This window comes from Motacilla alba, chromosome 2 (genome assembly GCF_015832195.1).
Source record: "Motacilla alba alba isolate MOTALB_02 chromosome 2, Motacilla_alba_V1.0_pri, whole genome shotgun sequence".
Classification (NCBI taxonomy): Eukaryota; Metazoa; Chordata; class Aves; order Passeriformes; family Motacillidae; genus Motacilla; species Motacilla alba.
Genome location: NC_052017.1, coordinates 12,900,982 through 12,914,807, shown reverse-complemented (window position 1 = coordinate 12,914,807; position 13,826 = coordinate 12,900,982). Strand labels below are relative to the sequence as shown.

The 13,826-nt window shown below is 39.7% G+C and overlaps 1 protein-coding gene across 4 annotated transcripts in view; it reads left to right on the top strand.

The window, feature by feature from the left end:
- The window catches only part of CCNY (cyclin Y), a 120,445-nt gene that overhangs the window by 93,705 nt on the left and 12,914 nt on the right, over positions 1-13,826 (top strand). For all 4 annotated transcript variants that reach the window (XM_038123019.1, XM_038123012.1, XM_038123026.1 and 1 more), the window contains 2 exons: positions 3,194-3,251; positions 3,354-3,473. In XM_038123019.1, coding sequence (XP_037978947.1) covers positions 3,194-3,251; positions 3,354-3,473 — 178 coding nt within the window. The remainder of the gene's footprint in view (positions 1-3,193; positions 3,252-3,353; positions 3,474-13,826) is intronic.

Here is a 13,826-nt window from a genome sequence, read left to right as displayed (position 1 = left end):
GTATCTTAAATTCCCTGTCCTCACGATACGTCACAGTATCCTAAAATAATATTTCCTGACATTTCTAAGGAGAGGTTATATAAATAATTTAAGTGACTTCTTTGTCCATGGTTTTTCAGTTGGCCTTTTCAGAGAACTTGGCTTAGATCTTGATTTATCAAGCCACTTAGATGTTTTTTGTTCTGGACTATAAGGAGTCCAACTAGAACAAAAGGAATTACTCATGAGTTTTAAGTTCAGCTGGTACGTCATTCAGGACCATGGTTCAGGTCACTGGAACTCATCACACTTCTGGAAACAAGGCTGACATCTCAACAGAAACCTTTACGTGTGCACAAGGGCAGAAAGGCTTAGGGCTTGATTCCTGCTGAAAGCCCTTAGAAGACTTTCTGAGACATCAGTGGGCCTTGGACTGAAACATGGCAGTATATAAAGCAAAAGCTGGAGTGAAATCTTCTCTCAAACTTTTGATCTCATTTACCAGGAAATAAGGCATGAGTGGTCATGCTTGGATTATTTGTTTATCCATCTGTGGTTCCTGTTCCCCGTTTTTTCCATGGTCCCTGGATTAGTTTGGTTAGGTAGTTGGTTTTTGCTATGCTTGACTAAATAATAGAGATCTCAAAGATAATCAGACTCCAGAGTTTTGTGGAAAAAATTATTAAGTACCATGGCAACTGAGTAAAAGGCTTGGGAGAATCAGGCACATTAGAGATGACAAGAGGTAAGAAACCTCAGTAAGAATTCTCAAGTGAGCAGGAGGAATCCAGAGCCACAGTGTGCCAGACATGGCCATCTATGCTGATTGCCATGGAGCTGATCTCTGTCTGCAGTGAATTATGCCCATTTGTTGGCTTGCAGAGCCTGATACAAATTTGACCTGCAACTGGTAGACAGAGAGACCAGACCTTTATAACATAAAGAGTACTGTGTCAGCATCTTGAAAACAAGTGCATTCTGACTGTTACTTTCTTGGGAAAGTTGCTATCTGTCCTTTCACTTTTTGGATGGAGAGGTGATTGATTCAGGAAACTGCTTGCTGCTGCTTTCCCTGGAATGTGCCTGGGGAGGGGAAGTGCTGTGCCTGCGCTTGGGACAGACAGAGTCCCAGCAGCGATGCTGCAGCCAGGCTTACGTGTGTCAGAAACTCTGGAATGAGGGATGTGAAACAACTGCTCCGTCTTGGGTTCTCTCTGATTTGGGAATGGAGGGACAGTGTGATAACAGCACTCAGTTGTGCTTGCTGCTGAAACAGCAAGAGCAAAACATATGTTCTGTTTCCTGCTATTATCGGAGAAAAGGAAGTTGTTGACGTATGTGGGAGATTTTGGTTCACTAAGGGGGATGGGAAGTATGAAACCACTGTGACTCTTTGACACAAGGTTCATTTTGACAGAAAATGAGTCAAACATTTGCTTTTCCAGAGAATAATTCATTTTAGACAGTATTTAGTTGGTCCTGTTCTCCTGCATAACAGACTTAAACCAAAATTACTTCCTAATGTTTCAAACCCTCACTAATCTATTTTTTTTTTGAGAAGCTGTGCATGAAATATAATATTTTTCACATTTCTCACATTTCATTTGTTTGTAGCATTCTAGTTATCATTCCTCCCTTTCCCAGTATCTCCTATCATGGTTACACTGATCAGTTTTCTTCATGTTTTGTTGTCTTAGCTACTCAACAAATGATTGAAAAACTACACCCATCTTGTTTTTGAAGGAATGCACAAGCATTGGTGAATTTGCTAAAGAAATAAAATAAACCCCAGCAAACTGACCATAAAGAATGCTTGAGTAATCAGTAGATGGTCCATTTTTGAAAGAGTACAATGTGAGTTGTAGTGAAGACAAAAATCTCTCAATTTTTTTTTTAAATAGATTTTTGAGGGCAGTCAGGTGTGCTGTATGCTTCATAGCATACAGCCACTACAACCTGAAGAAATAAAATAGGAAATTATTTGCATTGTGAAGTGCCATAGTTTACTGTAGCACACTCATAATTTCAGGGCGACTACTTTTGCATTAAGGTACTGTTTTTTATGTAAGGGTAAATGAATGGCCTAGACTCCTTGCTGATAGGAATTTTCTGGTAATTACCCCAGTCACCCCAGTCCAGGTTTTGGTTTTATTTAATTTTTAAATTTAGTTTGTTTGTTTTGTTTTGTTGGTTGTTTGTTTTAATTTAGGTGCTTTTTTATATTAAAAATGTGTTTATTTCCAGTGTCCATTTTAGTAGAAAAAATGGTGCCTTCAGATGTTGAGTTAATAAGTGTATTTGCAGACATGAGTCCACTGTAAAACTTGTGGTTTGCATGCTCTGAGAGACACGTGCTGCTAAGTAAAGATAGAAAATATATTCAGTGGTTTGTTTGTTTGTTAAGAACTGTATGATCAGAGTACCAGGGATGCTAAAAATAAAGATAGAACTGTAATAAGTAGGTCACAGGGATGCATCTGTCCAGAAAGTGCCAGTTCTGGTACAGTTATACCTCTTGGTTTTGTGTTTGTTAGTGTCCTTGCCAAAGTTACATACAGCAAAATCTTATATTGCATCCTGGATGTTAAGCTTGGGAAGTTGTATCAATGTGCATGCTGATATTGAGCTACAGGGATTTCAGGGAAGCATCTAATAAAACCAACGAATAGGAATATTATTTTGCCTGAATTTTTGTTTGTATGTTCTTCTTTTGGCTTTCAGAATTCATTAGTACAATAGGGTTTTTCAGATAAATTAAAAGTGAAGTATGTATGTATTAACTAAAAGATTACTGTAAAAATAGCTTTGCATCTTAGTAAGCTTTTACAATGTTGGTAATAAAGGAGGAAAAGGAGTTGAGAGATTGCAGGGGTGGACATGATTCAGTTAAAAAAAGGAGAAAAGGAGAGTAAGCTGGGCTGGTTTTATCAAGTTTGTAGTAGTATTTCTTAAGCCTCACAGTAAAGAGCACAGTTTTGTATCTTGGGCACTGAAAGCTGAGTGTTTTAACATGTTTTGTAACATGAATTTCATGTTACACGAGGGCCTTATGGCAGAGTAGGTCCAATCTCTATTTGAAAATCACATTTCGTCAGTGGTTCTAAGCACCCCACAGCATGGGGAGTGTTGGAGCTTGAATGGTGCACTTGTGTCTGTGAGGGTTGTGTGCTGTTGTGTTCAGATAATGACAGTCCTTTGGTTTTAATACTTTTAGGGACACAGACGGAAGAATGCTCTTAGATATTTTTGATGAAAACCTTCATCCCCTTTCGGTAAGTTCATCTGCCTCTCCTTCCCTTTCATGTGAACTGTCTTTTTTTTTCTGTCTGCTTCATTTTGTTTCAGTCACCTATTTGGAAGTATTTCTTCCTTAGAAATCCGAAGTGCCACCAGACTATGACAAACATGACCCGGAGCAGAAACAGATTTATCGCTTTGTCCGGACGTTGTTCAGTGCTGCTCAACTGACTGCTGAATGTGCCATTGTCACCCTGGTGAGTGTCTGAAGGATGACATCAGCCATCTGACAGACCCAGTTTTGTTCTCAAAAGCTGTGTTTGTATGATTTAATAGACCTAGGTGCTGCCAGGGAATTTTTTCCCGCTATGGAGACTGAGGAAATTTCTTGACGGGAAGAGATGCCACAGTTCATTTCATGGGTAGAGTAAGTGAGGAAGAGGAGATTGGGTAACATGTGACACAAAAACTAGGGTCCTGCCTTTAGAGAATGAGAGTGTTACAGGCCACCAAGGTGACTCGTAGAAAATGTAGGTGCAATAGGTGGTATGAACATGAGGGAAAGTTGAAAGCAGAAAGGCTTCAACCTTCAGGGGGGTTTGCTGTGTCTCACTGTAGCTCCCAGGAGAGACTTGGGAACAGCTGTAGGTGATTTGATAGCACTAATAAGAGTTGACTGGCACATGAGGGATTCAGTGAGTGACTGGGACATGTTGGCTCTCTTCTACTTCCACTATACTTGTCATGGGTTTGAACAATTGTACTCAAGTCTGAAGTTTAGCTGCTTAAAAATAGCACAACACAAAAGAAGGTTCAAATTTTCAGCTGGTGTGGATCAGCATAGCAATGTGGATTAAAAGAGCTAAAATGATCTCTACCAGCTGGGAATTTCTTATTTTCTTGAAATTTATATCCTGCCAATTCTGACAAGTCTCTTCAGCTTTCAGTCACATTTGGCCATGTTCTTCTCTCAGAGATTTTAAAATAACAAAATGGTTTTTTACCACTACAACATGTGGTTTCATGACAGCTTAGTTATGCATTTTAGATGGGAGAAGGGGAAATTGGAGAAGGTGAATTTTGAAGCCCAGGCATACTCATTTCCTCTGTTAATCTATTTCCCTTGGCTTCTAAAATTAGTTGGCAAGCTTTTCTCCTTCAGACAGTCAGAATGAGTTGTACTAGCTAGTAAAGAACAGGAATACGAGAGAAATGGGGCAAGAAACACCCTGCAGTGCTCCACCCTTCCATTTTGTAGTTTTACTCTACTTAGTTGCTTGACAGCCAATATTTGTTTTCTGAACTGACATTTTGCCTGTCTCTTTTACATAATTATACTAAGTGCTTGTCCTTCTTCCTTTTCTTCATAAGTGTTTTCTGCTGGAGACAAGATATGTTGTGTGAATCAGTATGTTCTTCTGTAATTTCATTAACCCACTGTCAAATACCTTGTTGCATTTTTCAGTTATTCAATCTTAAGTTATTTGATCAGTGAGGGCACTGTTTAGTGGAAAGACAGGGGGCTTTTCCCTGTCTTTTTTTAATAGCATTACCTTTCTGTTACTGCAATGCACAGGAAGGTCTTTCCCACAAGTCTTATATAACTACTTCCTTGCCTCTTCTGGTTCTTGTGTGGTTTCCTTGCAAGTAACTCTTTTGAAGTATAAATGTTTTTAGTTAATTTGTTATATTGCAGAAGCAGTTTCCAGGTTGTTAGTGCTTGAAAACTTAGGTGACTTGGGGTTTTTTTTACCCAGTGCAATGGTAACAGGAAAATGTATTATAGCCTAGTTCTCAGAGCCATGCAGATGTTTGTGGATAGGTTTGGTGCAGGTGATCAGTGTTTATCATTCTGCTGTTCTTGCCTGTGTTGTCAGGATAATAGCACCTGCCTGACCCCCCTTTCCAGAAACCTTCAGAGTTTATACATTGTGTTTTACAAGTGTGAAATTCTGCTGCTGCTGTTCTCAGTTTCCTCTGTACTTCTAGATCCCATTTCTATACTCGTTTGTGTCATCAGGAGGGGCCCCAGACACAGATTGTGTTGTTTTTGAAATACTCATACGTGCAAACTAGTCTGTGAAAAAGCAAGCGACCCTTTCCCCCTTCCCACTCTCCTGAAATGTTAATAATGTTGATACTGCTGTTTATGAACCTTGCAAGTGCTTTCAGTTTTGATATCCTGTCTGGAGAAGGAGAGATCAGCATTCCCTGCTGGAGCTTGTGTTTTGCCATAGTCTGGCTGTCCGTCAGAGGGCAATCTGATAGCCCTGTCTGCCACTTGCTCCTCCTGGGAGGGCTGCCAGAAGGAAGAAGTGTGGGGATCAGGGACATTTTGAACAAGATGCTACAGTTTTATCTTTCTTTCATTCACTCTAATTATTTTTAAACAGTTCTAAGGACCCTTTTTTACTGCCCACATTATCAACATGGTCTGACGTGTGTGGTTGAATGCACACACTGTTTGTCTTGGTACATGCATTAACCAGGTAAAAGCAGCAGTAACAATTAGTTCTACAGTAGTCTGTGTTCAGTGCAGGAGCTGAGTAAATGTGAAACTCCAGACTCTGAGATAAGCTATTCTGCAGCAAAAAGCCAGCATTGTGTGGCTTCAAGCACTTAATTAAAATATTTCAATTAAAGCCTCCACCATTACAGCAAAACCAATTTATAATTAAGCCAAAAATTTAATTTTCACATAGCCTCCAGAGCTGCCAAGAGATTTCCCACACTGATAGGTGGAAAATTAAAATCTCAGGTTGAAGCAATTAAATACTAATTCACGTTATTTATTTATAAAATAATACCATAAGAATAAAATACGTTTTAAGAATTGTTTTGCTAATTTAAAGCTTGTGACTAGTGGTTCTAACCCCAGTGATCAGCATAACTGTCTTCTATCTTCTGACCTGACTTATTGAAAAAAGTCTCTCTCCCCAGAGTATTCCCACCTTTGCTAAAACTGAGAAATGCCTGTCTCCTCTTTAACATCTCCCTCCGTGCAGAGGTGGGAAGTTGTACTTGTGTTAATCTACTAATTGGATGGCAAATAAAAATGTGAACAGGAGTGTTACCCATACGAACAGGAAAACAATACAGTGTTTGCATGTCAGGAGAATTAAATATTTATGCTTTGTTCTTTTGTTCTGTGAAAACAATCCTATGAACCAGACCTGAATAGCAGAATGGTCCAAGTTTTCTGCTTTGCCTTGGCACAACTTTCTGAGTTTTTTGCAAATAGGCCAAATTTAAGGCACTTTTAATATACATCTGTGTCCATAGAGGTTTCATTTTGCATTTGCAAGTATGACAAGACAGATCAGATACAGTGATATGTAAATACATACAGTACACGAGCTGAATTATTCTGAGAAGTTCAGAGAAGCATGCTTTTGGAATACCTAAAAGAGTTCATACTGTGACTGAGGGGATTTGATATTAGCAAATTTGAAATTTGAAGTATGTAAGAATAAATTCTCCTTATGAAAAATAGGGATTTAATTAATCCAGCCAGATGTTCCTGAGTTCTTACTGTATTCTTCGGTCACATTTTCAGCACTTAGGTAAAGAGAGAATATTGCTGAGCTGTAATGCGAAAATTATTGTATTTCCAGAGAATTTTGTTTTGTTTTCTATGTATTTGGAGGAATGGTGAAAGTTTATTGGTTTCCTTTCACTAGGATGTTTTTACTTTTGAATGCTGATAAAATACTTTATTTAAAAAGTATATTTCAATTGATGTATAAACAATCTGATACTTATTTAGAAGGAAAGGAAAACACAAAAGGGTGTCCAGAGTCCATAGAGACACTTGATCTGCAGAGGTCTGGCCCAGTGTAACCTCCAACCTTTCTGCAGCTGATGGAAGATGCAGGTTTCCCTGAAGATCCTGGAGTGCCATCCAAAGCAGTGCTTGTTGCCTGGTGTGACAGTGAGGCAGCCTGAGTGTGGCTGGGTGTGAGCCAGGCCAGGCAGTGAAGCCAGGCTCTGTCTTGTAGTAGGAATCCCCGAGGAGAGTTGTGTGTATCCCCTGGTGTTGGTGTCCACCTTTGTCCCAATCTTCAAGCATTCCTGGGGAGGTGCCAAAGCCCAGCACTTGGCCACATCAGAAGAAGGTCTCCAAGGTGTAGAGAGAAGGTCCCTCCACCTGTGCTGTCGGTCCTGAGCTCCTTGGCAGCTGGACATGGCTCAGGGTACACTCTGGAGGAGGCCAGGAGGAACCTGTGCTCTGGGTATTGGCAGGATAAGAGATTCTGGCCCCTGGTTTTAGGGCTATTCTTATCTTTCGACTGTGGTCCAATGTACAACACATGAGTGATTATCAGTTAATACTTACACATCTACTTAGTCAATTCTTGCCTTAGAGTTGCTGGGATATGTATTTAATGCAAAAAGAATAACTAAGGTGGGCATTGAGGGGGAATTCTTTTTAAATCAAAGGGAAGAGGACATTCAAAGAGTGTGTATGTGCTGATGCCTCTTGGGCTTCTGTGTGGGCAAAGAATGAATGCTGATCCCAGTTTTAGATTGGAAAGTCAATCTTGCCTAACAGTTGGAGTGCATTCGACATGGATTATAGGTATTTGTCTTAAAAAGAGTAATTTCGGGGCAAATTTGGAGATGTGTGACTTTTCTCTCAATTCCATTTGTACTTTCTATAAATATCTGTAATGCTACTTTACAGTTGTTCACCTTTTTTTATAGTTCTGTGACTGCTTTTGTTACTTCTTTTTACTATTTGGTCTCAGAAATAAAAATGGGATGAATTTGCAAGGACCACAATGATATGATGTCCTTTTCCACCAAATGGGTGGCACCAAACCTTTGTAGAATATTTTAAATGCCCAGCTGGGCAATTGCAAACCACGGTTATTTCTGGAGAGTCGTGGTAGGGAACTGGCTGATGGCTTAGAACAGAGCATATGGCAGTTTAGTGATTGGATTAGAGCCGTGATTTGGCTGTGTGAGACCCACTACCAATTATAATCTTTTCCATAAAGATAACATTTCAGTTTCAAGGCATTGTGACACACTGAAGTTTTCTCATTACAGAGAGGTGACTCTGTATTTCTCCATAATATGTTGGGATGGAAATGTCTTTGTTAGTTACTCTGTGCTCCTCCAATTTACAGTGTGGATTACCTGATGAGGGAGGGAATGAGGTGTTTGCAAAGAAAGATGCAAACTTAATTTGTAGATTCTCAATTATAGTAATTAAAATAGCAAAGCCATTGTCTCCTTTCTGTCAATGTTAATCAAGTGAGAAATAATTTAAGCCACTGGAGTTCTATTGGCAAAATAGTGGTAGAATTTTACATAAAGCCATATAAAAACCTCATGGGAGGAGATAATATTTTGCTCTTGCTGCTGCCTCAAAATTCAGAATTATTGTAGTCATGTCAGTGACATTCCTTGGTGATTACCCATTGCTTGAGTGTGCTGAGACTCCCAGTCAGCTTCCTTGGGGGTAACACACAGTTCCTGACCTCTTAGTGTGGCACCACAGGAAATTCTAGTACTGCATACAAATATAATTGCATAATAATTTTGGTTGGAAGAGACTTCTAGGGGTCATGTCTGGTTTGGCCTTTTCTCTAAGCACAGCCAGGCTGATCAGAGCCTCACCAGTTGAGTTCTGAGTTTCTCTGAAGATGAAAATTTCATAACCTCCACAGAAAGCCTTCTCCATTGCTTTACGGAAGCCTAAAAAAATACTACTGTATTTTTAGTGTTTAGACTGCAACTCCAATGTGATAAGAGATATCAGTGGAGTATTGGAAGTTAATGTTGAACAGTTTCAAGATGAAGTTACAAAAAGAAGCAAAACTTCTATAAGAACCCCATAGTTTGTTGTTTTTTTTAAATATGAGTGGTTTTTGTGATTGTGAAATACTGAAATGAAATTATTTGACACTTTCATATTTGGTATATATCCTCCTGAAGAGGAGAAAAAAGGAAAAGACATATTCTCCAGTATTCTAACTTTTCTTTCTACTTGAATGTATTATATAATGTCCAAAGTCTGCTATAATATCCTCTGAGATGGGAAACATGAGATGCTGTTTCACACTAATTAGAAATGAACTCTTCAGCGCTGTCTTTAGTTTTCAGTTTCTTCAGATGATTTATGTTCTGTTGATTAGGATGTTGTGTAACCAACACTCTGCTATCCAGGATCATGGGGAGCCTGGCGTCTTAAATAACTGGGACAACACAGGATACTGTGGATAGTTACTATTAAACACTTGGGGAGAGCAGGATGGATTCACCTACCTGCAAATAACCACCCGGGGGGTTAGTTCAAGCTCAGCACTGGCCCTGCTGGAGCAGCACTGCTGGGCCTTGGATGCTGTTGCTGATCCTGATAGTTTGTGCCATGTTACAGTTCTGTGTTTGGATAGAAAAAGCCCCCCAGGACTAGTGGTTATAATGGATGGTCTGATGCTATTTAGCGTGCCACTGCAAGTCCAGGTCCTGGGAGTCAAGATCAGAGGCATCCAAACTAGGTCAGCACAGAGTTGTTTCAGGTCTGGCAGATTTAAGAGCTGAAGATATGTGCTGAAACAAATCAGTTCTGTACTTCTGCTAGACCTGAAATGGCTTTGCAAGCCATTTAACTACATTCCTGTGGTGCTACATCTAAGCTAATGAACCTCTCCAGAGTTCACTGAACTTCCAGCCAATTTGGGATTATCTATACACATGGAGTGGTAATTTTATTTAATTAGTATAAATAAAATCTCTTTCATTCAGATAAATGAATTTTTAACAGAGGCAAATCACCAAATTAGTTTCACTTATGATTAAATAATAATTTGCTAATACTCCAAGTATAAAGGTCAGTCATTGTGAAAGCTTGGTGTTAGTCTGTGGGAAGAGATGGAAAATAATGCAATATTGCTCTTTTGAAATCTTAACTCTTTGCAGTGTGCATTCTGACGTGTGCTTAGTTATGAAAATGTCCCCAGTGAGGTGCGGCTGTTGTCCATCAAAGCTTGTTAGACTGACAGTCGTGTGAAATCATGTGATTCATTCCCAAATGCAGAATGTAGACTAATAATGAAGGCACCAGACTCTGAGGTATTGAGTCTGTAAATAAAAATGTATGGACAGACCAATGGCCACTGGCATTTTCCCAATCAGAATTGTATTTTCATTTCAGCTAGGATTTGAATTATGGTATGAATGAGTTTTGAATATTGTAGTGTTGTTAATAACACTGGGTTGTATTTGTTCTTTGCAAGCTGGAAAGAATTCAGAAGTGTGTGTTGTTTGACTGAAACCACTGGAAGTTTTTGCCCATGTCACATCAGTAACTTTAATCTGTATAAGTAGTCTTGTTATCATTCTGTAAAAAATATCTATGCATACAGTCAGAACTAAGTGGGCAATGACAAATGTGATGAAGATGGCTCTTGGATGCTATGAAAATGCTTGAGCAGAACTAGTTGTTAAATTAAAGCAGAATAAACTTGACTGTTTTGAGAATTCAGCTTTTGAATATTTAATAGAGAAGTACTGAAAAGTTCTGCCTCAAAGGCTTACTTTCAGGCACTGCAAAGGATGAAGCAAATTGGAAGAAAGTAACAATGGTGCAACAGCTTCAATTTGTTTTCAGCTTTAGTTCCATTCTTGAGCATGGATCCAGCTGTTAAAAGTTGGTGGAGGCAAATAATATTTTAACCTCTAGACACTAAAAGCTCTTTAGTTCTAGTTCCATAAAGGAACACCTGTCAAAATAACAAAAAAGACAGATAGTTCTTAGACTTATGTTTTAAAAGAAAGAAAGAAAAATAGCATTTCTCACATTGTTTCTTCTGCATTTTTTGTCTTTTGCCATATAAATCAATTTACCCCAGCATTCTGAGATGGAAGTTGTAATATTCTTTTCTATTGTGACCTTTTAAAATTCAATTTTATTCTATTACTTCGTAGCAGCTAGTTCTAAAGAAGATGTTGAAAGATTTTTGCTTTTGAAAGTTAGGCCAGTGAAATTCATTACAAGAGAAAAATACACTGAACCACATAGTACACTCAAAATCCCAGTCTGTTTGATACAAAACCCATATTTAAGAAAATGACCCTTATGTTTAAAACACTGTTTAATGTTTAGACATAATTGCATACAAATGGCATTTCCATATCTCACGTTTACCATTATAGGGCCAACATTTTCAGTGATTTTTTTTTTTTTAAATGAGATGGAGCATGCCCCCCTGTATGTGTGGGAAGACTCACTGGCTTTTGCCAGCAGAAGCAGGTGGTGTTCTCCCACCAGCAATGAGTTTGTTTGGGATGAGTAGCATGGTGATTAACCACCCCACCAGCCTTCCTCTTCAAACAGGCTGAGAGCCGCCTGGCCGTTCTCCAAAAGTGTCTCCTGATTCAGCACATCTTTGCAGCAGCCAGAAGCACCTCCTGCAGCAGTGAGTGCATGGCAGACTCTGCCTGTCCTACTCTGATGTCCCATCATGGGACATCATGGATTGGTATTGTGTCCCACTAGGGTGTTGTGTATCAAAATGCTCTGAAATGAAACCAGCTCCATTTATCAGAAATAATGAACTTTGGGCACATTTACATTGGAGACAGCTCACTTGGCTCTGTGTGTGCTGCTGTTAAGAGGTTGGTCCACATCAGCAGGGCAAGAGCTCAAGTATGTACCAGCCTGAATTTCCCAATCTGCAGTCAGTGGGTTCTCTCTGGGAGAGAGACACAAGGAGAGCTAGAAAAAAGACTGTGTGTGTGGCTGGGTGAGCGTGATTAAAAGTTGAAGACCTACAGTAATGTCTCCCAAAGGTACACTGATGATGTCACAAATCCTAGATTACAGTGAGTTCTCACACTGACTGAGGACCTTATTAAACTTTAACAAGTGTTTGCTGCAAGTAGTCTTGTTCTTTTTCTGTCTTCTCCTACTTGAATATATACTTAAAACCCAAGACTGAGTAAAGGAGGCCACAGCAAGTGAACAAAATAAATGCTCATTTAAGGCATGTTCAAAAAAGGAGTTGAAAGCCACACTAAGTGCCTTTCTAATGGAGAGTTGTTTATCATCCTCAGTTTTACTGAAGTATGATAAAGAGCCTTGTTCCAGTAAACAGTGTATCTGGAGTCAAGCCCAAGTTATCAACAGGGAGGCAAGAGTGATTTTTCACAGCCCTCTCAGCGTGCTATTGGAAGATGCATCAATATGGTAATGAAGTAGGTGTAGGAATAGAGTCTCATCAAACTCCTATTTAATTTTTAATTCTGATTTCTCGAGTATGTGCTGGTGGGAAAATAGTGGCAAGTCTATGCTGCCTTTTTACTGAGGTGTAATTTCATCTGCTGTGCAGATGGACCTTGACAGGCTTGAGAGGCTGGCCTGTGCAATACTCATGAAGTTCAACAAGGTCAGCTGAAAGGTCCTGCATGTGGGTCAGGGCAATCCAAAGCACAGAATGCAGGCTAAACAGAGGATGGCTTGAGAGCAGCCCTGCCAAGAAAAACTTGGATGTGTTGGCTGGGGAGGAGCTGGACGTGGCCCGGCAGTGTGCTCTTGCAGCCCAGAAAGCCAAACACGCCTTGGGCTGCATCCAAAGCACCGTGGGCAGCAGGTGGAGGGAATCTGTCCCTCTGCTCTGTTCATCTGAGTGCTGCATCCAGCTTTGGACTCTCTGACATTAGAAGGGCATGGGTCAGCTGGAGCAAGTCCAGAGGAGGATGATGAAGCTCATCAGAGGGCTGGAGCAGCTCTCCCATGACAGGCTGAGAGTTGGAGCTGTTCAGCCTGAAGAAGAGAAGGTTCTGGAGATGCCTTGCAGCAGCCTTCCAGTACTTGAAGAAAGCTTACAGGAAAGCTGGAGAGGAATGTTTTATGGGGGTTTTTGGTGATAGAACAAGGTCTATAAATGGCTTTAACCTGAAAGAGGTTAGATTACATGTTAGGAAGAAATTCTTTACTTTGAAGGTAGTGAGACATTGGAACAGGTTGCCCAGAGAAGTAGATGCCCTATCCCTGGAAGTGTTCAAGGCCAGGCTGAATGGGACTCTGAGCAACCTGTCTAGTGAAAGATGTTCCTGCCCATGACAGGAGGGTTGAAACTAGATGGCTCTTAAAGGTCCTTCCAAGCCAAACTATTCTATGATTCTATGTCTTTCCTTGCAATATAATTCTTAGCTGTTTACATTTTCTTCTCTAAGTGCCTTTGAATTTCAGCCCCCACAAAATCCTTACTTAGTTGTTTTTCTCTCTCTCTTTCTAAGCTAGAAAGTTCTCTCTCTTTCTAAGCTAGAGCTGTACATTAGAAAGGATATATTTTCTGATTTTTATATGCTCTATCTATCTACTATAAATGTGGAGTATTCATTCTAAATCTTCTAAAACTGGATGTGAAAAGTTGAGATTTAAAAGGTTTGCATTAACAGTAGAGAGTCAAATTCTGCATTGATGTGAAGGAAGTTATCTGCTAATTTGAGTGGCATAAAATTACAGCTTCCATATGCTCTCTGCTTATGAAGCTCCCAGCATTACTTTATTGCTTTAAAGAAGTTTTCTGCATCCCAGGGATGACTCCAGGGAATGCTGTATTTTCATTATTTTGAGGAGCAGTTTTGCTTGCAAAGTT